At 48.1% G+C, this 19,674-nt stretch overlaps 7 protein-coding genes across 7 annotated transcripts; 4 read left to right on the top strand and 3 right to left on the bottom strand.

Annotated features, from left to right (window-relative positions):
• Nucleotides 1–1,052: 1,052 nt before the first annotated feature.
• N7469_006396 (uncharacterized protein) lies at nucleotides 1,053–3,275 on the bottom strand (the record flags this gene model as incomplete). Its single annotated transcript, XM_056645314.1, has 1 exon — nucleotides 1,053–3,275. The coding sequence occupies one exon, from the start codon at nucleotides 3,273–3,275 to the stop codon at nucleotides 1,053–1,055; it is 2,223 nt and encodes a 740-aa protein (XP_056500552.1).
• Nucleotides 3,276–7,015: 3,740 nt separating this feature from the next.
• N7469_006395 (uncharacterized protein) lies at nucleotides 7,016–8,148 on the bottom strand (the record flags this gene model as incomplete). Its single annotated transcript, XM_056645313.1, has 5 exons — nucleotides 7,016–7,522; nucleotides 7,591–7,789; nucleotides 7,852–7,874; nucleotides 7,932–7,973; nucleotides 8,032–8,148. 5 exons carry the CDS (start codon nucleotides 8,146–8,148, stop codon nucleotides 7,016–7,018), a joined length of 888 nt encoding a protein of 295 aa, XP_056500551.1.
• Nucleotides 8,149–9,777: 1,629 nt separating this feature from the next.
• On the top strand, nucleotides 9,778–13,123 carry N7469_006394 (F-box/WD repeat-containing protein; the record flags this gene model as incomplete). Its single annotated transcript, XM_056645312.1, has 3 exons — nucleotides 9,778–10,221; nucleotides 10,304–12,940; nucleotides 12,998–13,123. The coding sequence occupies 3 exons, from the start codon at nucleotides 9,778–9,780 to the stop codon at nucleotides 13,121–13,123; spliced, it is 3,207 nt and encodes a 1,068-aa protein (XP_056500550.1).
• Nucleotides 13,124–14,072: 949 nt separating this feature from the next.
• Nucleotides 14,073–15,063, bottom strand: N7469_006393 (translation initiation/elongation factor MRX8; the record flags this gene model as incomplete). Its single annotated transcript, XM_056645311.1, has 2 exons — nucleotides 14,073–14,469; nucleotides 14,540–15,063. The coding sequence occupies 2 exons, from the start codon at nucleotides 15,061–15,063 to the stop codon at nucleotides 14,073–14,075; spliced, it is 921 nt and encodes a 306-aa protein (XP_056500549.1).
• A 241-nt stretch (nucleotides 15,064–15,304) lies between these two features.
• On the top strand, nucleotides 15,305–15,929 carry N7469_006392 (putative AP-3 adaptor complex subunit sigma; the record flags this gene model as incomplete). The annotated part of the gene is made up of 2 exons (XM_056645310.1): nucleotides 15,305–15,373; nucleotides 15,441–15,929. 2 exons carry the CDS (start codon nucleotides 15,305–15,307, stop codon nucleotides 15,927–15,929), a joined length of 558 nt encoding a protein of 185 aa, XP_056500548.1.
• Nucleotides 15,930–16,409: 480 nt separating this feature from the next.
• Nucleotides 16,410–17,537, top strand: N7469_006391 (60S ribosomal protein eL8; the record flags this gene model as incomplete). The annotated part of the gene is made up of 3 exons (XM_056645309.1): nucleotides 16,410–16,415; nucleotides 16,681–16,758; nucleotides 16,827–17,537. 3 exons carry the CDS (start codon nucleotides 16,410–16,412, stop codon nucleotides 17,535–17,537), a joined length of 795 nt encoding a protein of 264 aa, XP_056500547.1.
• A 1,001-nt stretch (nucleotides 17,538–18,538) lies between these two features.
• N7469_006390 (DJ-1/PfpI family protein) lies at nucleotides 18,539–19,272 on the top strand (the record flags this gene model as incomplete). The annotated part of the gene is made up of 2 exons (XM_056645308.1): nucleotides 18,539–18,545; nucleotides 18,611–19,272. The coding sequence occupies 2 exons, from the start codon at nucleotides 18,539–18,541 to the stop codon at nucleotides 19,270–19,272; spliced, it is 669 nt and encodes a 222-aa protein (XP_056500546.1).
• Nucleotides 19,273–19,674: the final 402 nt, after the last annotated feature.

Below are 19,674 nucleotides of genomic sequence, written 5' to 3'. Positions count from 1 at the left end.
CCACGTTGCTGATCGCATTGCGTGCCGTTTTCTAATCGACGACACCAATCTGGCGGCCACTGTCTGATAGTGCAAGGCTAGATTTTCCAAGGGTTGATGCTAGGATTGTTCGGCAACGCCATTTGGCACAGGTGGCCTACGTGGGCTGCGGGGCCCGCATATCTACATCTGCGTGGCGTCGATGCATGAGACAATTGTATGGCGTTGAAAGCTGCATGCTGACACCTCCTAATATGACCAGTATTTTCAAGGGCGTTCAGGATTTTCCCAGGGGTTCCAGCTACTTATCCTCCGTACGCAAAGTAGAGTGTTGCTAGAAAGGACCATCCTTTTTACTACTTGGACAATCGACTTTCTAAAACTTGATTAGTTGGTATGTATTTGCCATGCTTATCTAGATCATTCGAATCGACTTTGAATTGCGCTTCCAATACATAGGTGTGTACCTGGGTAGGTACCCTGTCAAATTAATCGCTGGTATCTAGAGTTCTAACCTCATATATGTCTATTCTAAGAATCTATGTACTATGACTGAGATCCTGTGAAATCAAATAAGAGTTGAGCCCAGTAAAGTATATCAAGTGTGATTTGGTTTCTGCCCCCATGTTTCCTTACCATGGTGGGTCGACGTATCGAGTATTAGTTAAGTAGACATAACAAAACAGTCATCGTGAGACAAAATGTGAAGAAGACCTATTTACAGGAGAGGATTCAGGAAGAGCAAAGGTTGAGAATGAAACGCTCGAGAGACCGGGTAATGCGAGATATGAAAATGCAACTGAGAGTGAATAAGTCAGGATCGTTCAATCCAATGAAAGAGCGCCAGTGTTTATACATCGATTGAAGTTAAAGAATCGAAGGAAAAGAAAGGATGTGGATAGTGAATGTGGGTCGTGTGAGCCGGAACTGTATCAACTTAATGCACAGTAGCCACATTGGTTCGATCATGTTGATTCCAGTCAAAGTCGAAGGACCAAAGGGGTAAATCATGTTTATCTTGGTTACCGCTGCAGTCCAGCATAATTGCTTCACTGCTGTCAGTGCGACGACGACTATGCCGCTTCTGATCCTCTGGGATGGCAGGTGGGGGGGCCACGGGGTGGCGGCTTCGGAGAAGGAAGAGGCGAGAATCGGTGGATTGGAAGAGTCGGAGTCAGGGGAGAAGCACCGCTGGTAGCGGGAGAAGGGAGGCTTTCGGAATAGGCCGCACTGAAGCGGGACGAGGCATTCGAATTACCGATTTTCTGCTCAGTATCAGAACTCGAACTCTGCGAGGGCGATCCGTCCAATTGAGAAGCACCTTGATCTGTTCGCACTGGGAAAGGGGGGAAGGCCGCACTGAGACGCAGGAACGATGTGTCTGATCCGACAAAAGAGTCACGCGATGGTCCCGAAATCATCGAGCTGCGATCAGCTTCGGGCACCGATGGGGATCCATTGTATTGGAATAGACTTGGTGTGACCTTGCCCTTCCGCAGCCGCATGGCCTCTAAAAGATCCTGCTCCTGTCGAGTAACTGCGATGACTCGGCTTCTCCGGTTCATTTCTTTCAGCTCATGAGGTGGGCGTAGTCGCTGTTGTGGGAATTTGTCGAGAATATCTTGTTGGGGAAGAGCAGGGACGCCACTCGACCGTCGGGATTGAGTAGTTTTCGTAGTGGATTTGCTATTTGCCGACGCCGATGTATTTCTCCGACTAGACCTTTGCTGTTTGGATTGTTGAGCTTCATGATGACCTTGCTGCTGGCAATGCTGCCGACCTTCCTTCTGGCCCTGTTGGCTTTGGTTATGCTGCATGTTTGGATGCGATCCCTGGCTACTAGTGGATTGTGCCCTGTCGACCCTCTTGTACAAGTTGGGCGTGGCAGCTTGAGCAGTAGACGCAGTGTATATTTCGGCGTCGCAGTCGCCATAGGTAGCAACGCTATCTCGGTTATTCTTCTTTTGATGTGAACGCATCTCCGTAGGCGTTTCCAGATCCTCGTCTGCCTCGTCCTCTGAAGACGACGAAAGGCAAAGTACACTGGACTGTTGCAAATCCTTATTTTTCAGAGTACTCTTGCTACTCTTCTTGGTCATTGAACTCTTCACGCTGCGTGAATTGCTCTCAGCAGCCGAGGAGACTTTTCGAGGACGATTTTGTTCTGGCTGCGAGGCAGGGGCCAGATATGAATCCTTGCGGCGGCTACTTGAAGGACTGTGACCACGTCTTTGATTCGTACCAGATTCTGCAGTACGCTGATCCGTTCGCAATTGCTCCTTACTAGCCGTGTATACACTGGAGCGGCTGAAGAGTGATCGTCGTCCGGCATATCGGTCTAACGCGAGATCTATCTCACTAGTACCCACTGTGCGCTCCAACGGAGCATCATTGTATTCATAATTTTTCGACTCAGGAATCGACAAGAGATCAGACCGGTCAGAGCGTTCGAAATTTGGCTTGGGGGCCTCGTTTTGAATCGTGGAGGAGCGGAGAGGAAGCGAGTCTCCAAATCGTCTGGCTGCGATATTGTTCGCAGCTTGATCCGCCTTATTGGAAGGCCAGTCGGAAACCACGGTGGAGACAGGAGATGGGGAATCGGTCATACGTTGAGGCGATAGGAGATGGGGGTTGGCAGTAGGTTTGCGAGGCTTCGGGAAAAGAACGGAAAGGTCAATACGTGGAGGACGGAGCTTTCGTTTTGATTCTTTTGCAGGCGAAGGTTGTTGGAAAGTAACTTGAGGCTCTGCCTGCCATTCGTTGCGGACTCTTGGCTGAAGGCCCTTTGGGGTTGTCGGGTTCGATTTGGACGGCTTTGCGGCATCTTTCTCCTTAGAGCTAAAATAGGAAAAGAGTGTAGATGAAGAGCCAGACGGATGGACCTTTTTCGACGGCTTAGGTAGCGGCGGTACTGGATCTTGAGATCGGTAGTCCTGGCCTAACAATGGCGATGAGGCTCGAACTCGAAGATTTTGAGCAGGGACCTGAATGGCATCCTCGGACTTGGGGAATGCAGCGAAGCTCGTATGTTGCTTGCGAGACCTCGAAGCACTATCGGGTGTCCGCAAGCTTTGTCGTCGGGATTTAGGCTTTTTCTGTTGGTTCTGCTGTATACTGTCCCATCCATTTTGAGTGTTCGGAATAGGCAAGTCAGTGCCTAGAATTCGCTGGGCTTTTGAGGTCTTGCGCTCGACCAAGCCTGCATCTTCTTTGCCTTCCATTGCTTCGGGTCGTAAAAGATTCCGGCTCGAAGTTCGGAGTGGAACATGCACGGGGGATTTATCCCGGTGCGCCATAGGAAGAGTGCGGAGACAAAATCAACGGATCGTCATAGAATTGCGCACATGTAATGCCGCAATTCCCTTTTATTCGAGATTTGGGGTTAAATTTGAAAAAGCTCTGTGATTCGGATGCTTGTTGTCTGTTGTTTTTTTGTTTGGTATTTTTTTTTTCTCAAGCTCACTGTCCACCGCTTGCCGACTCGACTAGGATCTACTCCACAGACAAGTCAGCGAATCCGTAAAGCAAAGCCCGAAGACAGCACAAATGAAGCGGGTCCCTTCATTACAACATACCGTACAGAATGAATGAATGATGAACAAAAGGAAAGAAGATTCACACCCAAAGAGGGGTTATATGGAGGGGTGACACGGGGTGAAAGGAAAGGATGGACGCAGCGACGGGGAACTGGGGGCGGTTCTTTTTTTGTACGAGGGGACGAGCGCGTAGACTATTACTGTACTCCGTAGAGTGTTGGGTTGAATTGGAGACACGATCGACTAACTCCCCATTTCTTGTCCACACATCGGTACGCTTAATAGGGGTGGCCCACAGCTATCATCTCTGGAGCCTGCATGGGCCAAGGGGGAAGGTTGAAAACCTCATGGCCTGTCATAGGCCAGCCCCACGAGCGGACGTGCTCGCTCGGATATGTTTCATTTAATCGGGTGGAGTGCGACATGGAAGACAGGGCCTTCCATTGGGACAGATCCTGGGATGCGGTAGGGAAGTGGTTCTTAGCCTTCAGGCTTAGAGCCCGTGGAAGGATTAGCATTGAATCGCGCGGCTTGGATCGACCCTCAGCTACTAATGAGAATAGCGGCCTTTTCGCATGGACGAAGAGAGTATGTATCGACAGGCACCCACTCATGTCCATCTATTGGACTGGGCCTTGGACTGGGACTGGGGAGAAGAAGAGGAAGACCCAGTCAAAAGCGTAACTCCGCGGTTCCTGGCGTACGGAGTTCCATGGAAATGCACCAGGCGCGGGACATGTATGTACAGTAATAATATTAATTCCCCTACTCCGTAGTTATATTGGATTCTGCAGAAGGCCGAGTATTTTCCGGGGATATCCAAATTGATGTTGATGAAACGAAGATTGAAGTGGATGAGAACCGCGGCAGCCGAAGTTCCCTTTTGCTTGTGACCACACGTGAATCTTCTCTTCCTTTCTTTCTCCAGGATACACTCTACACTTCTACATGCTATACAGTAGATGCAGTACTATGGTACGTACGGAGTACATGCTGTATTCTTCACACGCCAACACTCAACACCTCTTAGATCGTACTGAGTGACGCCGAACTCCACTTGAGCTTCGGCGCCCCCTTTTTCAACCTGTGTCTATTTAGAACTTGGCTGTCGGCAGCGCCCAGTGGATTCAGCCATCGAACCACAGTCATATGTTGCGGAGCTATGGAACCTCCACTATACAATGGTGTACGCCTCATTCGTTCTCTCGCTGTTCTTCGAAGCGATCGACAGCACTCGATCGTTTATCGACCCAAATTCCCGGGGCGCGAGCTCAGATCGGATCGTGCGCAAACTGCCCGGGTCGAGTCCCAAGCCACTGCACAAGTCATGCCGTGACAAATACTCCGTACAGTAGTTGATGTTGTGTTCTCATCTGTAGGTAACAGGATGTACTCCGTACTCCGTACCTGATCCAGATACTCGTGCACATCAGATAATTTGGCAATGATCGTCAAGCCCCCGGAACGTGTGCGTCCCATGCCACGCGCCTGCAGCCCGCATCCACTCACTTTCCATGGGCAGGCGTGTACAGAACTCAAATCAGACTCGCAGGCGCAGTCCACACTGGACGGTTTGAATGGCTGAAACATCATCCACCCTTGGGACTGGGTTGGACCATGACAGGTTGACATGCCTTGGCTTATACGCAATGTCTCGGGAGGTGAACAATACATTCGACATACACATGTGTGCATGGCGAATTCAAACACTTTGTAGGGCGACAAGCGATCACAATCTCGATCACAATCACGATCTCCCCGTAACCCTGCAAGATGGTATTGTGGTACTACGGAGTATTACAGGACTGAGCGTCTTACATAACGAATCACCACCACGAACAGGGGACTATTTCCCTCATTCGCCTTAGTGCGTGCAATATCGATTCGAGCAAATCAAATCAATAAATGATCAACCAGATCATGCCGCCCGGGCACCTCCGTTCACCTCCGTCCACGAGCGTGCCGTGTCTGCAACGCCCCACCCAGTGACGGAACCAGTCGCGGTGATACTCCGGGGCAGTCAGTCTCTTCGTCGTCCATATTAAGGGTTCCTTGTCCATTGTCTCGTCATTGGCTGCGTCTAGATCAAACCAGTCGCCCCTGCATCCTATCAAACTAATCCTTTTCTGTCTTGGGGGCTGAAGTATTTTAAATCATCATGCTAGGAAATTGAGAAGAGAAAAGGGGGTTTAACCCGGGGACGAAGAATGAAGAACTCTTCTGAAACCACAAACATAAAACATGGTATCACAACTAACTCTCACATTAACTAGTTTATCCTTCTCCCATGAAGAAAACCACATTCTTGGGAATGACCGTTGAAACCCGACAATGACTCTCGAATCCAACACTATTGAACCCAAATGAATGGTTTGACAGGTGGGAATCCCTCGATTATTGTCTGCTATGCCAATGGTGAAAAGCTAGTATATACTTAGTCGCCTCCAAGAATCAATAGTTCACCCAGCAAGATGGGACTTCATGGCGCAACAATAGATCGAGGTCTCGTCCATGGTTCTAATTCCATAGTCACAGTATACACTTGCACTACATACTCCAGACTCCACAGATTTTAGCCCTTGTGGATATGAAGATCATTTGAATATCCTTTTTCATGGAACATTCAAATAGGCAGTTGTGTAGGCTTAGATTACCTTGCTCGTCCCAATTTTGTGGTTTTTGCGGATCCACTCGTGCAAATCATCGGCCTTTAATACGGAGATCCATCGCATCACCATGCGCAGATATCTGCATACAAATCAAAACTACCTAGGGTACGGAGTAGTCATACGTAGATGATTCGGCTCATTCGGATACTATGCTCTATTGAGGAATAATCTTTGAAATTTGTGTCTTCTCCGTTGTATTTCAGGAAACGCATGCAAGACGGGTCACTAATACTGTATAACTAGTAGATGGATATAAATAAAGTATAAATAAAGCTCTTCATGGAAAACTCTTTATTCTATCTGTATTGGACTTTGCCCAGGTTTAGAAAATCCCTTGGTAATTCTATACAACTTTCGTTATTCCTGAATAGAAAAAAAGCTCGCCATTGCGATCAGATATGGGCTGGATTTTCATCAAGTTATCACCAGAATGATTAAGAACGATTGGTCTTCTCTTTGTCCGACATGATAGTCAGTCAACTAGGAACAGCTACACCCGATGCTGGATTCAGGTTTGGGTTAGACGAGCTTTATTTTAGCCCTCCACAAACGGCTTGCACTTATTGGATTAATGGTGCTTCAGAGTTTCAATTCGAAATAACCTCTTGAACAAAGGATACTCTTCCATTAATCAGAAAACCACTTTGTTGGTTACCAAGATACATTCTCAACTTCGTCATGTCTCCCTGGGGGAGGGGGAACGAGTCTTATCAGCCACCTTTACCTAGACATGCTGATCTTGGAGATAATTGAGCCTCACTAGAATGACAAGAGGTGGAAAGCGGATTGAGATAGGTTACTCTGAGACTCGCACTGTGTTGTAGATCGGAATCAGCATAGAACAGGAAAGACAATCTGAAGTACATACGAATGGAATCCAGTACTAATTCCTCCACAGCTCATTTTCCGTACTGCCTGCTCCTCATCGCTCGTGAATTTGAAAAGAAAGTCGCTTGCATCGATAAAGTTGGGGGCTTGGTATTCATCGGGGCAATCTTCAGTATACAACAAGAAGACCCCCAAGGCTCTTGTACTCGGTAACTTGGTCAAGTTGGTTGTAAATGGGACCAGCAAACGATCCATCTGCTTGATACCTTTGATAACATCCCCAGTGGAAGTGGATTTTCTGAGAGGGGCATTCATCCCACCTGTTTTGGCATTCATCTCATGATTTTCTTTGGACGCTGATCGATCGATATTACTGTATTGCTCACTTTGGTAATTCAACGCGATGGTATATGTCTCAACGATTTCGACTGGTTGCTCCATTTTCTTGATGATGCTGAATTTCACCGCTTGAAGACGGCGCCGCACTAGCACTTCGAAGATACTTCCTTCCTGTCACCATGATTGTGTTAGCAAAATCTTGTTCATCAAGCCTATTATGGAGAGAAGTTCACTCATACAAGGAGATCAAGCACCTGATCGGTTTGAGAATCTACCCCTCTCTCCATGACCTTGACCTGGAATGTATGACCATCGCTTTCGCTGCTTTTCTTGCCACTAATGAACTCCTCATAACTGTAGATGTGGGAGCCCGACCGACTGGAAGTATTGGGGATAAAAAGAGTTCGTTCGCCAAAGGTGACTAGCGGTAAGAGGCCACTACACAGCAACGCTCATTGGCATTGGATCAGATTCAGAAGTCAAAGCAAAGAAAGACGCACCGCTTGAAGAATATCCCAGCCAACTAATTCGTGAATTAGCAATTTGCATGCTTGATTAAAGCCATGTAAGACCGACTAACTGTGGCATGGAGTACTATCTTCATCAGCTCCAGGCTCTGAACCTAACCCATATTAGCTCATTGGGCCATATGAGGTCGATCCTCGCGTGGTAGGGCTCACTTTCTGCTGAAGGACGTCGAGCATTGTATCCAATCGAGGAGGTCGAGACTCGGGTTTGGGGAAAGCCTTTTTAGGTGTTCTCATCTTGACTGTTGAGCCCCGGTAACGGGCGTGCATTTAGTGCGATTCATCAATGCGGGTTTTGCAGTTGGTAAAAGCGGAAGGAAGTGATCAGTACAGTGCGGTATTTTCAATTGTTTAGTTATTATTGACCGAGGATTACTAAAAACTTATAATGGGGTATACCTGGTGGATACGTCCTAGGATATTTTATTCAAGTTGTACAGTACTATGTAGTTGCGGAAATATTGGACGAGCACGAGGACAGGGCTGCAGGTTGGGGGTACCTGCAGGTGACGTACAGCCGAGCAGGGAGGCCATCCCTTGAGGCGGAAATTTGGATGTTCCCATTTATCCAGTCATGCTGGCCAGGTGTTCACCCCTGCGATGCAATAAACGAAGTAATAACGAGGTAATGTATGTCCCTGGCATGCGGTGGCACAGGGGATGACGAGTAAAGAGTGGCGAGTAGTACAGTAGTATGGTAGTACAGTGCTCTGTATTAGTATACTATGTGGACTCTAAAGTAGATATTATACTATAATACCTAGAGTAAAAGTATTGTACCGTAGTGCACTAGTGTAGTAATGCCACCTATTTGTCACTAACTAGTGGATAACTAACTACTATATTTGAGAAATATACTTCTGTGTATGGTGTGTATCAGGTAGATATTGCTCAATACACAACCTGCCTAGAAGAGCACTAGATCTTGCCATTGAGACATTCATCGAGATTGATTGCTACATTTTTCAGCATAGGAAATTATTATATTATTGATGACTATATACTTTCGTCTACATCCAAGACATCCTCGGAAAATGTTGGATATGTACAGTACATGGTCTCCCACGTGACCAGTGGCGATCTGGACCGCCCGAAGTGACCCTTGGGAGGTCCTCTCCTCTCCACATTGCGGCAAACAGGTTTGATCTGATTTCCAGAATACATATACTTGTACAGACAGTACATCCAAGTTCCCAACTTACTTTATACAAGAAAATGAGCAACAAGCAGGTTTTTACATGGAAATTCCAGTACTATATCCTGCTGCAGACAGAACCTTGGAAGTAGAGCCATGTTAGGCGCACCATCTCAATCTGAATCATCGTGAGTACTTAGTACACGATCCAGGCGAGGATGCCAAGAACCTTGCTGTTGTTGCAGAACACTCAACGGGCAATACATAGTACCGTCTAAATAGAATCAATATGATCATTATATTCTACAATAACAATATATATATATATATTCATTATATAAAACTACCTAGGACTATAAGAAACCATGTACACGAATGTCCAACGCGTGGCGGCTGAATTGTTGTTCTCCGCCCGGCTCCTTCCCCATTCACGTCGCCCTTGCCCTTGTCAGCATCGCTCCTTCCATTTTAATCCTTGCTTTGCTTTGTTTTCGACTTCTTCTCTTCCTTTGAATCTCTCCTCCTCCTCTTCCTCTCTTCTCTCTTCTCCCCCTATCCCTCTTCTTCCCTTGTTCTCTCTCTTTTTTTTTTATTTTTTTATCGACATGTTCTGATCTTGAATCCTTCAATACTTATGGTTCTGCGGGCGTACCGTGCTGACGGGCCGCTGTCCTAACACTTTCCAATCGTGGTGGCCATTTCCAAGGTTCTGACGACCATTCTCTGCTCTTCCGCCTCCCACCCCCACTTGAGGAACGTCGGTGATGTCTTCAGACGCCCCCAAGTCTCTCCACGCCTCCGACCCTGAACTCAACCTCACTCTCGACACTACTACTGCTTCCACTTCTTCCCCTCATGCCACCCGTCGCTCCGATTCTCATTTAATTCGCACCTTGCCTCGCGATATGGACCACCAACACGAGAGGGAGGAGGAGGATATTGGACAGGGCCCAACCACTAGTGCCCTCGGGCAGTTCTCTTTCGCCCCAACTACTCGTACCACTGTGGTCACAACGACCACCACGACCACTACTGCTTTCCCTCCTCTCATTTTCCGACCGCCGCTCGCAACAAAGGATTTAGATACGAGGCTATACCCGCTTGCCGCGTCCCCCACCCCGGCCGCGTTGAGAAACCTCAAGTTTAACATTGGCGATCAGTCGATTATATTTAATGAACCCGACGATACTGCAGCAACTGCTTGTCAAGTATGTTTTTTATGTTTCTCTTCTTATCGTTTCCCCGTACCTACTTCGCGTCAGCCCCGCCTTTGTGCTCACATGATTCCAGCTCCGAGAACAGAACGAAGCACTACAATCCTCCAACGGTTTAATTCGTTCGATCAACTCCTTTAGTTCCGAGGATAATGAAGCTCCTCGACGTCTAGCCCCTCCGCGATCGGTGACTCGTCTTCGTCAGCCTAACCCTCAAAACCGACCTGTATCGCCCATGTCTATACCAGATCCCCGCCCGACCATATTACCTCGTACGCGCGCGTCCCGGAATTTTTCTGAGCCTGTATCACGCCGTACTCGTTACGGTGCCTCGACGTCGACTAATCTCTCACCGGTAGGCCTGGCTACTCCTGACGCAGAGCATAATGTCGGGGGCGAGGAAAGTTCTGCCCCGAGGCAAAGAATGCACAACATGGCCATCCCTCGGAAAGAAACACTCCTCAAATCACCCATCTCCGCCAATTCTGGACCTTCAACTTCCTCCACCAAACCCAGTCTCACCTCGGTGCCCTCAACACAAACCGAGGCGAGCGGAAAATCACTCTCAGATTCCGTTGGCCAGGCCTCACTGGGTACATCCGAGGAGATCGCCGAGCAGCAGTCCGATTTCCCATCGCAGCTATCTGCTATTGACAGTGCGATGGCGCAGGATATGTGCTTGCCTAGCCCCAGCTTATCACCAGTTGCTGCTATGAATGCTCTACACGGAGAATCTTCTTTCGATTCCGAAGGTCCCGATGTCGACACGGATTCTAGCCTAGACCACCACTTCCCTCGTCAATCAAGATCGATGCGTGATTCGATGCGTACTTCAGAAGGCAACTCGATGCTTCCATCTCGACCTCCACCGTCTCTCATGGATATGCCAAGAGTGCTGGAATTTTTTGACACTGTTCCTGAAGAGCTGAAAACATACATGATGTATCAGTTTCTCCGACGTTGTCCCAAGCCCACTCTACACTTTGTGGCTGATGTGGTAAACCCAACGTTGAAATGTGACTTCCTGGCTCTTCTCCCTCTAGAATTGAGCTTGAACATTGTACAATACTTTGACGTGCAGACCATGTGCCGTGCAGCCCAAGTCTCCAAGAAATGGCGCCATATAATCAATTCCGATGAGAAGACCTGGAAGGAGCTTCTTGATCAAGATGGCTTTGCACTTTCGGATGGCGAATTGGAGCGGGCCATTCGAGAAGGATGGGGCTGGCAATGCAGCAGCCCGGACGATTTTGAAAAGGATCTCAGCCGACCACTCTCCTCGAAGGGCGACAATGAGCACTCTCCAGTGGCTTCTTCATCTACTGCCGTTGATAGAGAAATGCTGATCGATGAACACATATTGTCATGTGTGTCGTCAACTAGACGACCAAAGCGGAAAGCCAATACTCGAGCCTCCAGTCGAAAGTTGGCAAAGCGAAAGATCTCTTCTAGCGGAACTGATCGTTCTGGGCCCGACTGGAAAAGGGAGATCGCCGCCTCGGAAGCCCCCTACGCTGCTGCGAATGCGGCGGCCGCGGCCGTTCCGTACCCAGAGATCGGACTTCCTTCTCTTCGAGGTCTATATCTCTATAAAGCCCTCTACCGCCGGTACCATGCCATTCGTAGGGGCTGGATCAAGCCTTCTGTTCACCCCAAGCACATTGCCTTCCGAGCTCACGATCGCCATGTCGTTACCTGTCTGCAATTTGATGCCGACAAGATCTTGACCGGTAGTGATGACACCAACATCAATGTTTACGATACCAAAACAGGTGCCTTGAAGGCCACCCTCGAAGGCCACGAAGGCGGTGTGTGGGCTCTGGAGTACTATGGAAATACCTTGGTATCCGGATCTACTGATCGTTCAGTGCGTGTTTGGGACATTGAACGAGCTAGATGCACTCAGGTTTTCCATGGCCACACCTCGACTGTTCGTTGCCTCCAAATCGTTTTGCCTACCGAAGTGGGCAAGGATGCCTACGGCGAGCCTGAGATTATGCCCAAGTCACCTCTAATTATTACCGGATCTCGTGATTCCAATCTGCGAGTCTGGAAGCTTCCCAAACCAGGCGACCCGGTCTATTATCCCAGTGGACCAGTAGTAGATGACACCGATTGCCCCTACTTCCTTCGTGTGCTATCCGGTCACACCCATTCCGTTCGTGCTATTGCAGCGCATGGCGACACGCTTGTCAGCGGCAGCTATGATTGTACAGTCCGTGTATGGAGAATCTCCACTGGACAAGTCACCTATACACTGCAAGGCCACTCCATGAAAGTCTATAGTGTAGTACTGGATCCAAAGCGAAACCGCTGCATCAGTGGTGCGATGGATCACATGGTGAAGGTCTGGTCATTGGACGACGGTTCCCTACTCTACAATCTCGAAGGCCATACCTCCCTTGTTGGCCTTCTTGCCTTGCAAAATGATCACCTCGTATCTGCTGCTGCTGACTCCACACTTCGCATCTGGGATCCTGAGCACGGCCACTGCAAGAACATGCTGAGTGCTCATACTGGTGCGATCACCTGCTTTCAGCATGACGGCCAAAAAGTCATATCTGGATCAGATCGCACCTTGAAGATGTGGGATGTTGGAACTGGTGCTTGCGTCCGTGATCTTCTGAAAGACCTCAGCGGCGTTTGGCAAGTCAAATTCAACGACCGACGATGTGTGGCTGCTGTACAGCGTGACAGCCTGACGTACATTGAGGTAAGTCACTTCCATCTTACTGTGGCATAACTGGAAATAAGTCTAACATCCTTCTAGGTCCTTGACTTTGGTGCATCTCGAGACGGCGTACCCGAGAACTGCCTTGGTAGACGTATTCGAGTTGATCGCCGCGGGCGAGAAATCGCTCCCAACAGCATTGATTCCGGCTCCGAATCAAATTGATTGCACTGGGATACTCCTCGCGATGTTATACGTCGCTTCCGTTCCCCTCTCCCTTCAACCATTTACTTATTATCGTCATATTCCCAGATTCCCCCTTATTGCACCCTTCTTACTCCTCCTTTACTCATTCACGATACCCATCCTTACGGCACTTACTTGTCTCCCCTTCTCAAACCCTTTGCATAGCGCGGTGGGCATTTCTCGGTCATCCAGCATTACGACGGGAAATAGGCGTTAGACTTTCCCAATTCATGGGGGTGTTTTTTTGTTCATTACCGAAACATTTTCCTTGTGCATCTTATTATTGTCACTGCTCATCTTCAAGTTTTCTTTGTCATAACACTGTGCTTTTATCACCCATTCCTTGTATCTGAAATTGCCTCCGGCAACCCTGGCCTCTGGTGTTCCACGGCCAGCCTGCGTTCATATTGCCCATCTTCTTTGTGCCGTCTCTAACAAGTAGTAATAGATACATTGCATTCTAATTATCATAATTATAGGCCGCCCCCTTGTAGATTACAGATTTTTTCTACATACTATTAGGTACTACCAAGGTAGAGTGTAATAATCCACTTATGACATCTAACTATAGGTAGTATGTACCACGGTATAGCGTACATGAAATCTTTGTCCGATACTTAGTAGTCGGTAACACCTCCATGTACGAACCTCAAACTACATGCAATGTGGAGGTCCCCCCTAGTAAATAGGGCAAAATATACACGTTACGAGACATTCCACGGTCCTCTCCAGCCCAGATGTCATTGCTATTTTGAACACTTGTCCAACTTCATGCGCAGCACACAAAGATTTCCTTGGTTTGCAGGGACAGCAGTGATTTGACAGGAGTGGTAGTTCTGCGATCCAGCGCATTAATCTCATTAAGAATTCTTATAGAATGAGTATGTATAGTAAGTACTCTATTTGCCCCAACTTCGCGCACGTCGCCTCACGATCCAGCTAGACGACTCTCCTCCAAGCTTCCATCAATACCAGCAGCAGACAAGATAGACCAACGAATAGCGTCAACGCCTAGTGCTCGACCAGGCGAGACTTCAACGTCGGCGCTGCATGTTAAGATTTCACCTAATGCACCCGGTCCCTCTGAGATGTATGGATCAGGCTGGATGACCGGCCTCAGATCCTGTAGCATGCTTCGCAATCGATGGATACTGATATCAGACACGCCAGTCTTGGTCTGTTTCTTCTTTTTTGCGAGAACTTTGTCTATCTTGGAGAGAATGATTTGGTGCGGAATTGCGTAGCGGCGGAAAAGCCTGAGGATATCGGCGTCTTTTTGCTTGATACCGTGTTCACTATCAATTAGTATGAAGGCGCGGCGAAGTCTGGTACAAGCTCGTTAATAAATCACCTTTATACAACATCCTACTCGAAGAGAAGAGAGGTTCAACTGACTGTTTTCGTCCCTGGAGGTACTTCATAATTTCCATCCCCCATTCGGACCGACTGGCTTTGCCATAACCAGGCATGTCTAGGAGAACAATCTTCGACTCGCCGCCCTTTGTTCCACCAATCCCAAAGGCATTCATTTCTCTCGTTCGACCTGGCTTCGATGATGTCCAGCAGATCTCTTGGCCCATAATCGCATTCAACAATGAACTTTTCCCAACATTCGACCGGCCAAGGAATGCAACTTCAGGTTCGATTGAGGAGAGTGGTGTGGTGCGAAATTTGCTGGCGGACCATAGCTTGATAGGCGAGTGCCGCGAAGGCAAGAATAGCTTATCTGCAAAAGCTAGTTGGCCGGCATTTGGCGCTTTTGTATCCCAGTAGTAGCAAAGATCGGAGGGTGTGAGGTCTTCGAGATTACGTTTGTTTGGGTTGGGAGGAGGTGTTTGTCGCGGGGTTGGTGCATTCTGCCGTAATGTCGAGAAAAGTCTCCTCGTGGCCCCAGAGCCCCTGCAGCTGCATATTGTCATTTTCGAAAGTGGGCGCAACTGGACAACGCGGTCAAATCGAGTGCATCCAAGTTGGACCGTCCTGCGATTCTCCGGAAAATTGGCGCACGGACCAATTCCGGCTTATCGATAACGCAGTCCCGCTGTCAACCTCCGATGGGAAGCGCCGCGACTTGCTCAACTTCGACCTCATTGATTCCGATTCATTTCGTTTTCTACACTGTCTAGAGATATTATCTAGCACTATAGGATATTTTACAAAATGATAAACGCGGTTTTAGTCTTCAACAATAATGGCCAACCGCGCCTGACCAAATTCTATACCCAACTCGTGAGTTCCCAGTCGCGCCGAAGCGATATACCATTCAAACAACAGCTAACTATCTGGTGCGCATCAGGATACACAAACCCAGCAATCTCTCATTGCCCAAATATACCACCTTGTCGCACAACGGCCGGCAAGCGCTTGCAACTTCCTCCCTCTCCCCCCGCTCCTCTCCCAAGGCGCAGCCAGCTCCTCTGGCGCCGGGCCCTCTGACGCCCCCACTCAAATTACATACCGCACCTATGCCACTCTATCTTTCATTATGATCTCTACGTCAACAGAATCCCCGCTCGCTTTGATTGATCTAATCCAGGTTTTTGTCGAGGCACTGGACCGGATGTTCGAGAATGTTTGCGAGTTGGACTTGATCTTCGGTTATGAGACAATGCATGCGGTTTTGAGCGAAATGATTGTTGGCGGTGTAGTTGTCGAAACAAATACCGAGAAGATTATTGCTGGAGTTCGAAGCCAAGAGGGGACAATGGGTAAGAGGAAAGCTGTACAAGCAGCGAGTACGAGTCTTGGGCGTGGTGCCTTACCCGGATTAGGAGCCTGGCGGTGATCCTATCATTGAAGATATATAAATTTTGGAAACTCTCAATTAATGATCTATTACGTGAAATCCTTGGTTTTGTCTGTCGCAAATTAGTTTTACGATGCTATGTATTCCGTAGTATGCAAATGCATCGTATTCGCCGCGCCGGGTGATTGTCCTCTGCACTTTTCGGTCGAAACAAAATCTGAAAATGCGAATACTGCCGTTCACTTCTCTTGTAGACCGGATTACTATCCAATCAATCATAATTCAGTACAAGAGCAGTAAAATTGATTTAATTAAAGGTCATTCTGGTTGACAAACAGCAATTGCTAGAACACACGTGATACCACGTGATGCATTGGTCTGCCCTAAGGTTGTTGCCCTAACCCTGGTCACATGCTCACACTAGCGCGACCCACGAGAAATTCAATAAGATCCTGTTAGCCCTTCAACCTTTTCCTTCTTCATCCCGTCAACCGTCAACCAGCGATCCAGTCGACAACAATGGTGGTAAGCATTTGAATCGCATTTTATTCCAAGGCTCGTCAGCTGCAACGATGTCGTAAATCAATTCGCCATGTCTTCCGATCTTTTGATCGAAGCAATTCCGTCACATACCCGCAGCCTCGAAAGAGATGTGTGGCATTGGCGATGATTTTGGCTGGAAGCACGAGTTGAGCCCGTAACACGGCTTGACTCGTCGCTCTCCTTTTAGAGTTCAAAGAAGATGCAGCCCGTGGTGGACAAATAGCTGATCTTCTTTTCTCAATGATAGCCTCCCAAGTCCGGAAAGAAGACCGCCGCCATGCCCTACCCCCAGGGTAAGGCTGGCTCTGGCAAGAAGGCCGCTAAGGTTAGTTTCTTTCCGCCTCTGGAGGCACTCGAGAAAATGAAGAGAATTCGCTAACCGGTTCACCCCAGAACCCTCTCATCGAGAAGCGTTCCCGCAACTTCGGTATCGGCCAGGACATCCAGCCCAAGCGCAACCTGTCCCGCTTCGTCAAGTGGCCCGAGTATGTCCGTCTTCAGCGCCAGAAGAAGATCCTGAACATGCGCCTGAAGGTCCCCCCTTCGCTGGCCCAGTTCCAGAACACCCTGGACCGCAACACCGCTGCCCAGACCTTCAAGCTCCTCTCCAAGTATCGCCCTGAGACCAAGGCCGAGAAGAAGGAGCGTCTCGTCCAGGAGGCCACCGCCGTCTCCGAGGGCAAGAAGAAGGAGGATGTCTCCAAGAAGCCCTACCACGTCAAGTACGGTCTGAACCACGTTGTCGGCCTTGTTGAGAACAAGAAGGCTTCCCTCGTCCTGATCGCTCACGACGTTGACCCCATTGAGCTGGTTGTGTTCCTGCCCGCTCTCTGCCGCAAGATGGGTGTCCCTTACGCCATCGTCAAGGGCAAGGCCCGTCTCGGCACAGTCGTCCACAAGAAGACCTCCGCTGTCCTGGCTCTCACTGAGACCCGCGCTGAGGACAAGGCTGAGTTCTCCAAGCTCCTGTCCGCCATCAAGGAGGGCTACACCGACAAGTACGAGGAGTCCCGCCGCCACTGGGGTGGTGGTATCATGGGCGCCAAGGCCAACGCCCGCCAGGAGAAGAAGCGCAAGGCTGTTGAGTCCGCCATCAAGGTCTAAGTTTTAACTGAAAAGTGACTTGGATTGTTGTTTGACGGGATCGCAACCTCCGAACCAAAATTGCGTATTCCTGGACAAAAATTAAAGAAAGGTTTAATGGGAAATTTTAAGGTGTTCTAGGCTCCGGATGACTTAATTGACGGCCAAATTCTTTTAGCTTTAGATGGGTGGGAAAGAGCCCGTGGCCCTTGAGATCCCATTCTAACAAAAAAGAAAATATTTTCTCACGAACTCCACCCTACGGCCTTATGTACCACTTTTCCTGCAGATACCCATGAATTCATTTCTCTCACCGTTCAAAATATTTGTGTAGTCACTGTCGATGAGAATGGCAATTCATGTATTCTGTCTCTTTGTAGACTTAAAAGTCAATTTGTAAAATCTGGACTTTTAGACTGTAGTTGAGTTTTCACAATCATATTGTGATGCAGTGCCAGTTGTACTATAGTGTGGGGGGGGGGGGGGGGGCATCAAGTTAGGGTTAGTCTACACTCTTCAATTGTGGGGCTAGTCTCATCCTCAAGTCTGGAGTATTTTTATATAATAGTGAACAAACAGTATACTACAATATAGTAATCAAAGCGGTACTTGATCATGATAGACTCTTATTATTCAGCTACTATACGGTATACTGGGACTCAACCATACTCGAACCCTGATGATGATAGGAAGACTCGTATATTTAGGTGAGATGACTCATTGACATTAACATATAGTCACTATACTATATCGGTATCTTACTACATTCGCTGGGAGCTTGAAACGAATGAAACTTGTACTTGAATTGATGAATGTATTGGCTGATCGGTGATTGGGATGTATTAGTACTAGTGCACCGTAGAACCCTGCATCTACGCCCTGCAGTAATCTGCTCGAATGGGCTCGTCATTATAAATCAACCATCTCTCGAGCTTCTTCTTCTTTTCCTTTATATCTTCACCGAGAAACCCAACAATCTACTTATTCCGATTCATACGTTGACCTAGCGCAAATAATTCACCATGGCAGGTGTGTACATTGGAAAACACAACCAATTGACCACTCACTATACTAATGGAACGAACCTGATCAAGACAACTTCAAGAACCCGAAGGAACCGCTTCGCATCGGGGTCGCTCTATACCCAGGATTCGAAGCATTAGACGCCTTCGGACCCATCAACTGTCTAAATGACCTCTCCCGAATCAAACCAATGACTTTCTCTGTACTATCATCAACCCTAGAACCAGTCAGCACAAGATCACCAATGTACCCAGACTCAATTGGTCAAAGTATCGTTCCAACACACACTTTCGCCAATGCCCCAGAACTAGATGTCCTCCTTGTTCCCGGCGGGCAGGGATCCAGAGGTTCTTCCCCATCAATACTGGAAACAATCGCTTTCATCCGGGACTCATATCCCAAGCTCAAGTACTTGATCACCGTGTGCACCGGCGCGGGGCTGGCGGCGCGTGCGGGGGTACTTGATGGGAGAAGCGCAACGACGAATAAGAAGTCTTGGAAGGATATTATTGCCCTTCGACCTGAGGTGAATTGGATTGCGAGGGCGAGATGGGTGACTGATGGTAATATTTGGACTTCATCTGGTGTCAGTGCTGGTATTGATGTTACTCTGGCTTGGATTGGGGAGGTCTTTGGGGAAGAGATGGCTCAGTCTATTGCTGATACTAATGAGTATACTCGTCATACAAATGCTCATGTTGATCCATTTGCCGACTTGTATGGTGTGGAGTAGAGATGCTCCGAGAATCACTAGGTCTTGCACCTTGTCTTGTTCATGGTGATTATAACTACAATCAGCAGATTAATATTCCAATTCTCTCCGCCCTTCTGGGCATAAATATACGGTACTAAACTAGTAGTATGTCAGCACTACTCTCCCTGGTTCCGAGGTCTACCCTATAACATTCTAGGTAGAATGTTGGTGTGTAAATTCATGCGACATGAAGTAGCTATACATTAATACTATATAAGTAGAATTTGATCCAAAGAATTGTGAGCATTGAATGAGCAGTATGTCACAAGCGAAACCCAGTGGGTATTGTATTAACGAGAAAAAACCTCCCGGGAAAAGAGCCAGCCAGACAAAGCCATGAACAAGAAGACTGAAAAGGCCAGTAAGAGGTGGTATGATGAA

This window comes from Penicillium citrinum (assembly GCF_028827155.1).
Source record: "Penicillium citrinum strain IBT 23319 chromosome Unknown utg000005l:1.0-1900146.0:1.0-1900348.0, whole genome shotgun sequence".
NCBI lineage: Eukaryota > Fungi > Ascomycota > Eurotiomycetes > Eurotiales > Aspergillaceae > Penicillium > Penicillium citrinum.
The sequence above is the reverse complement of the archived record's forward strand: the minus strand, read 5'-3'. Positions and strand labels throughout refer to the sequence as shown.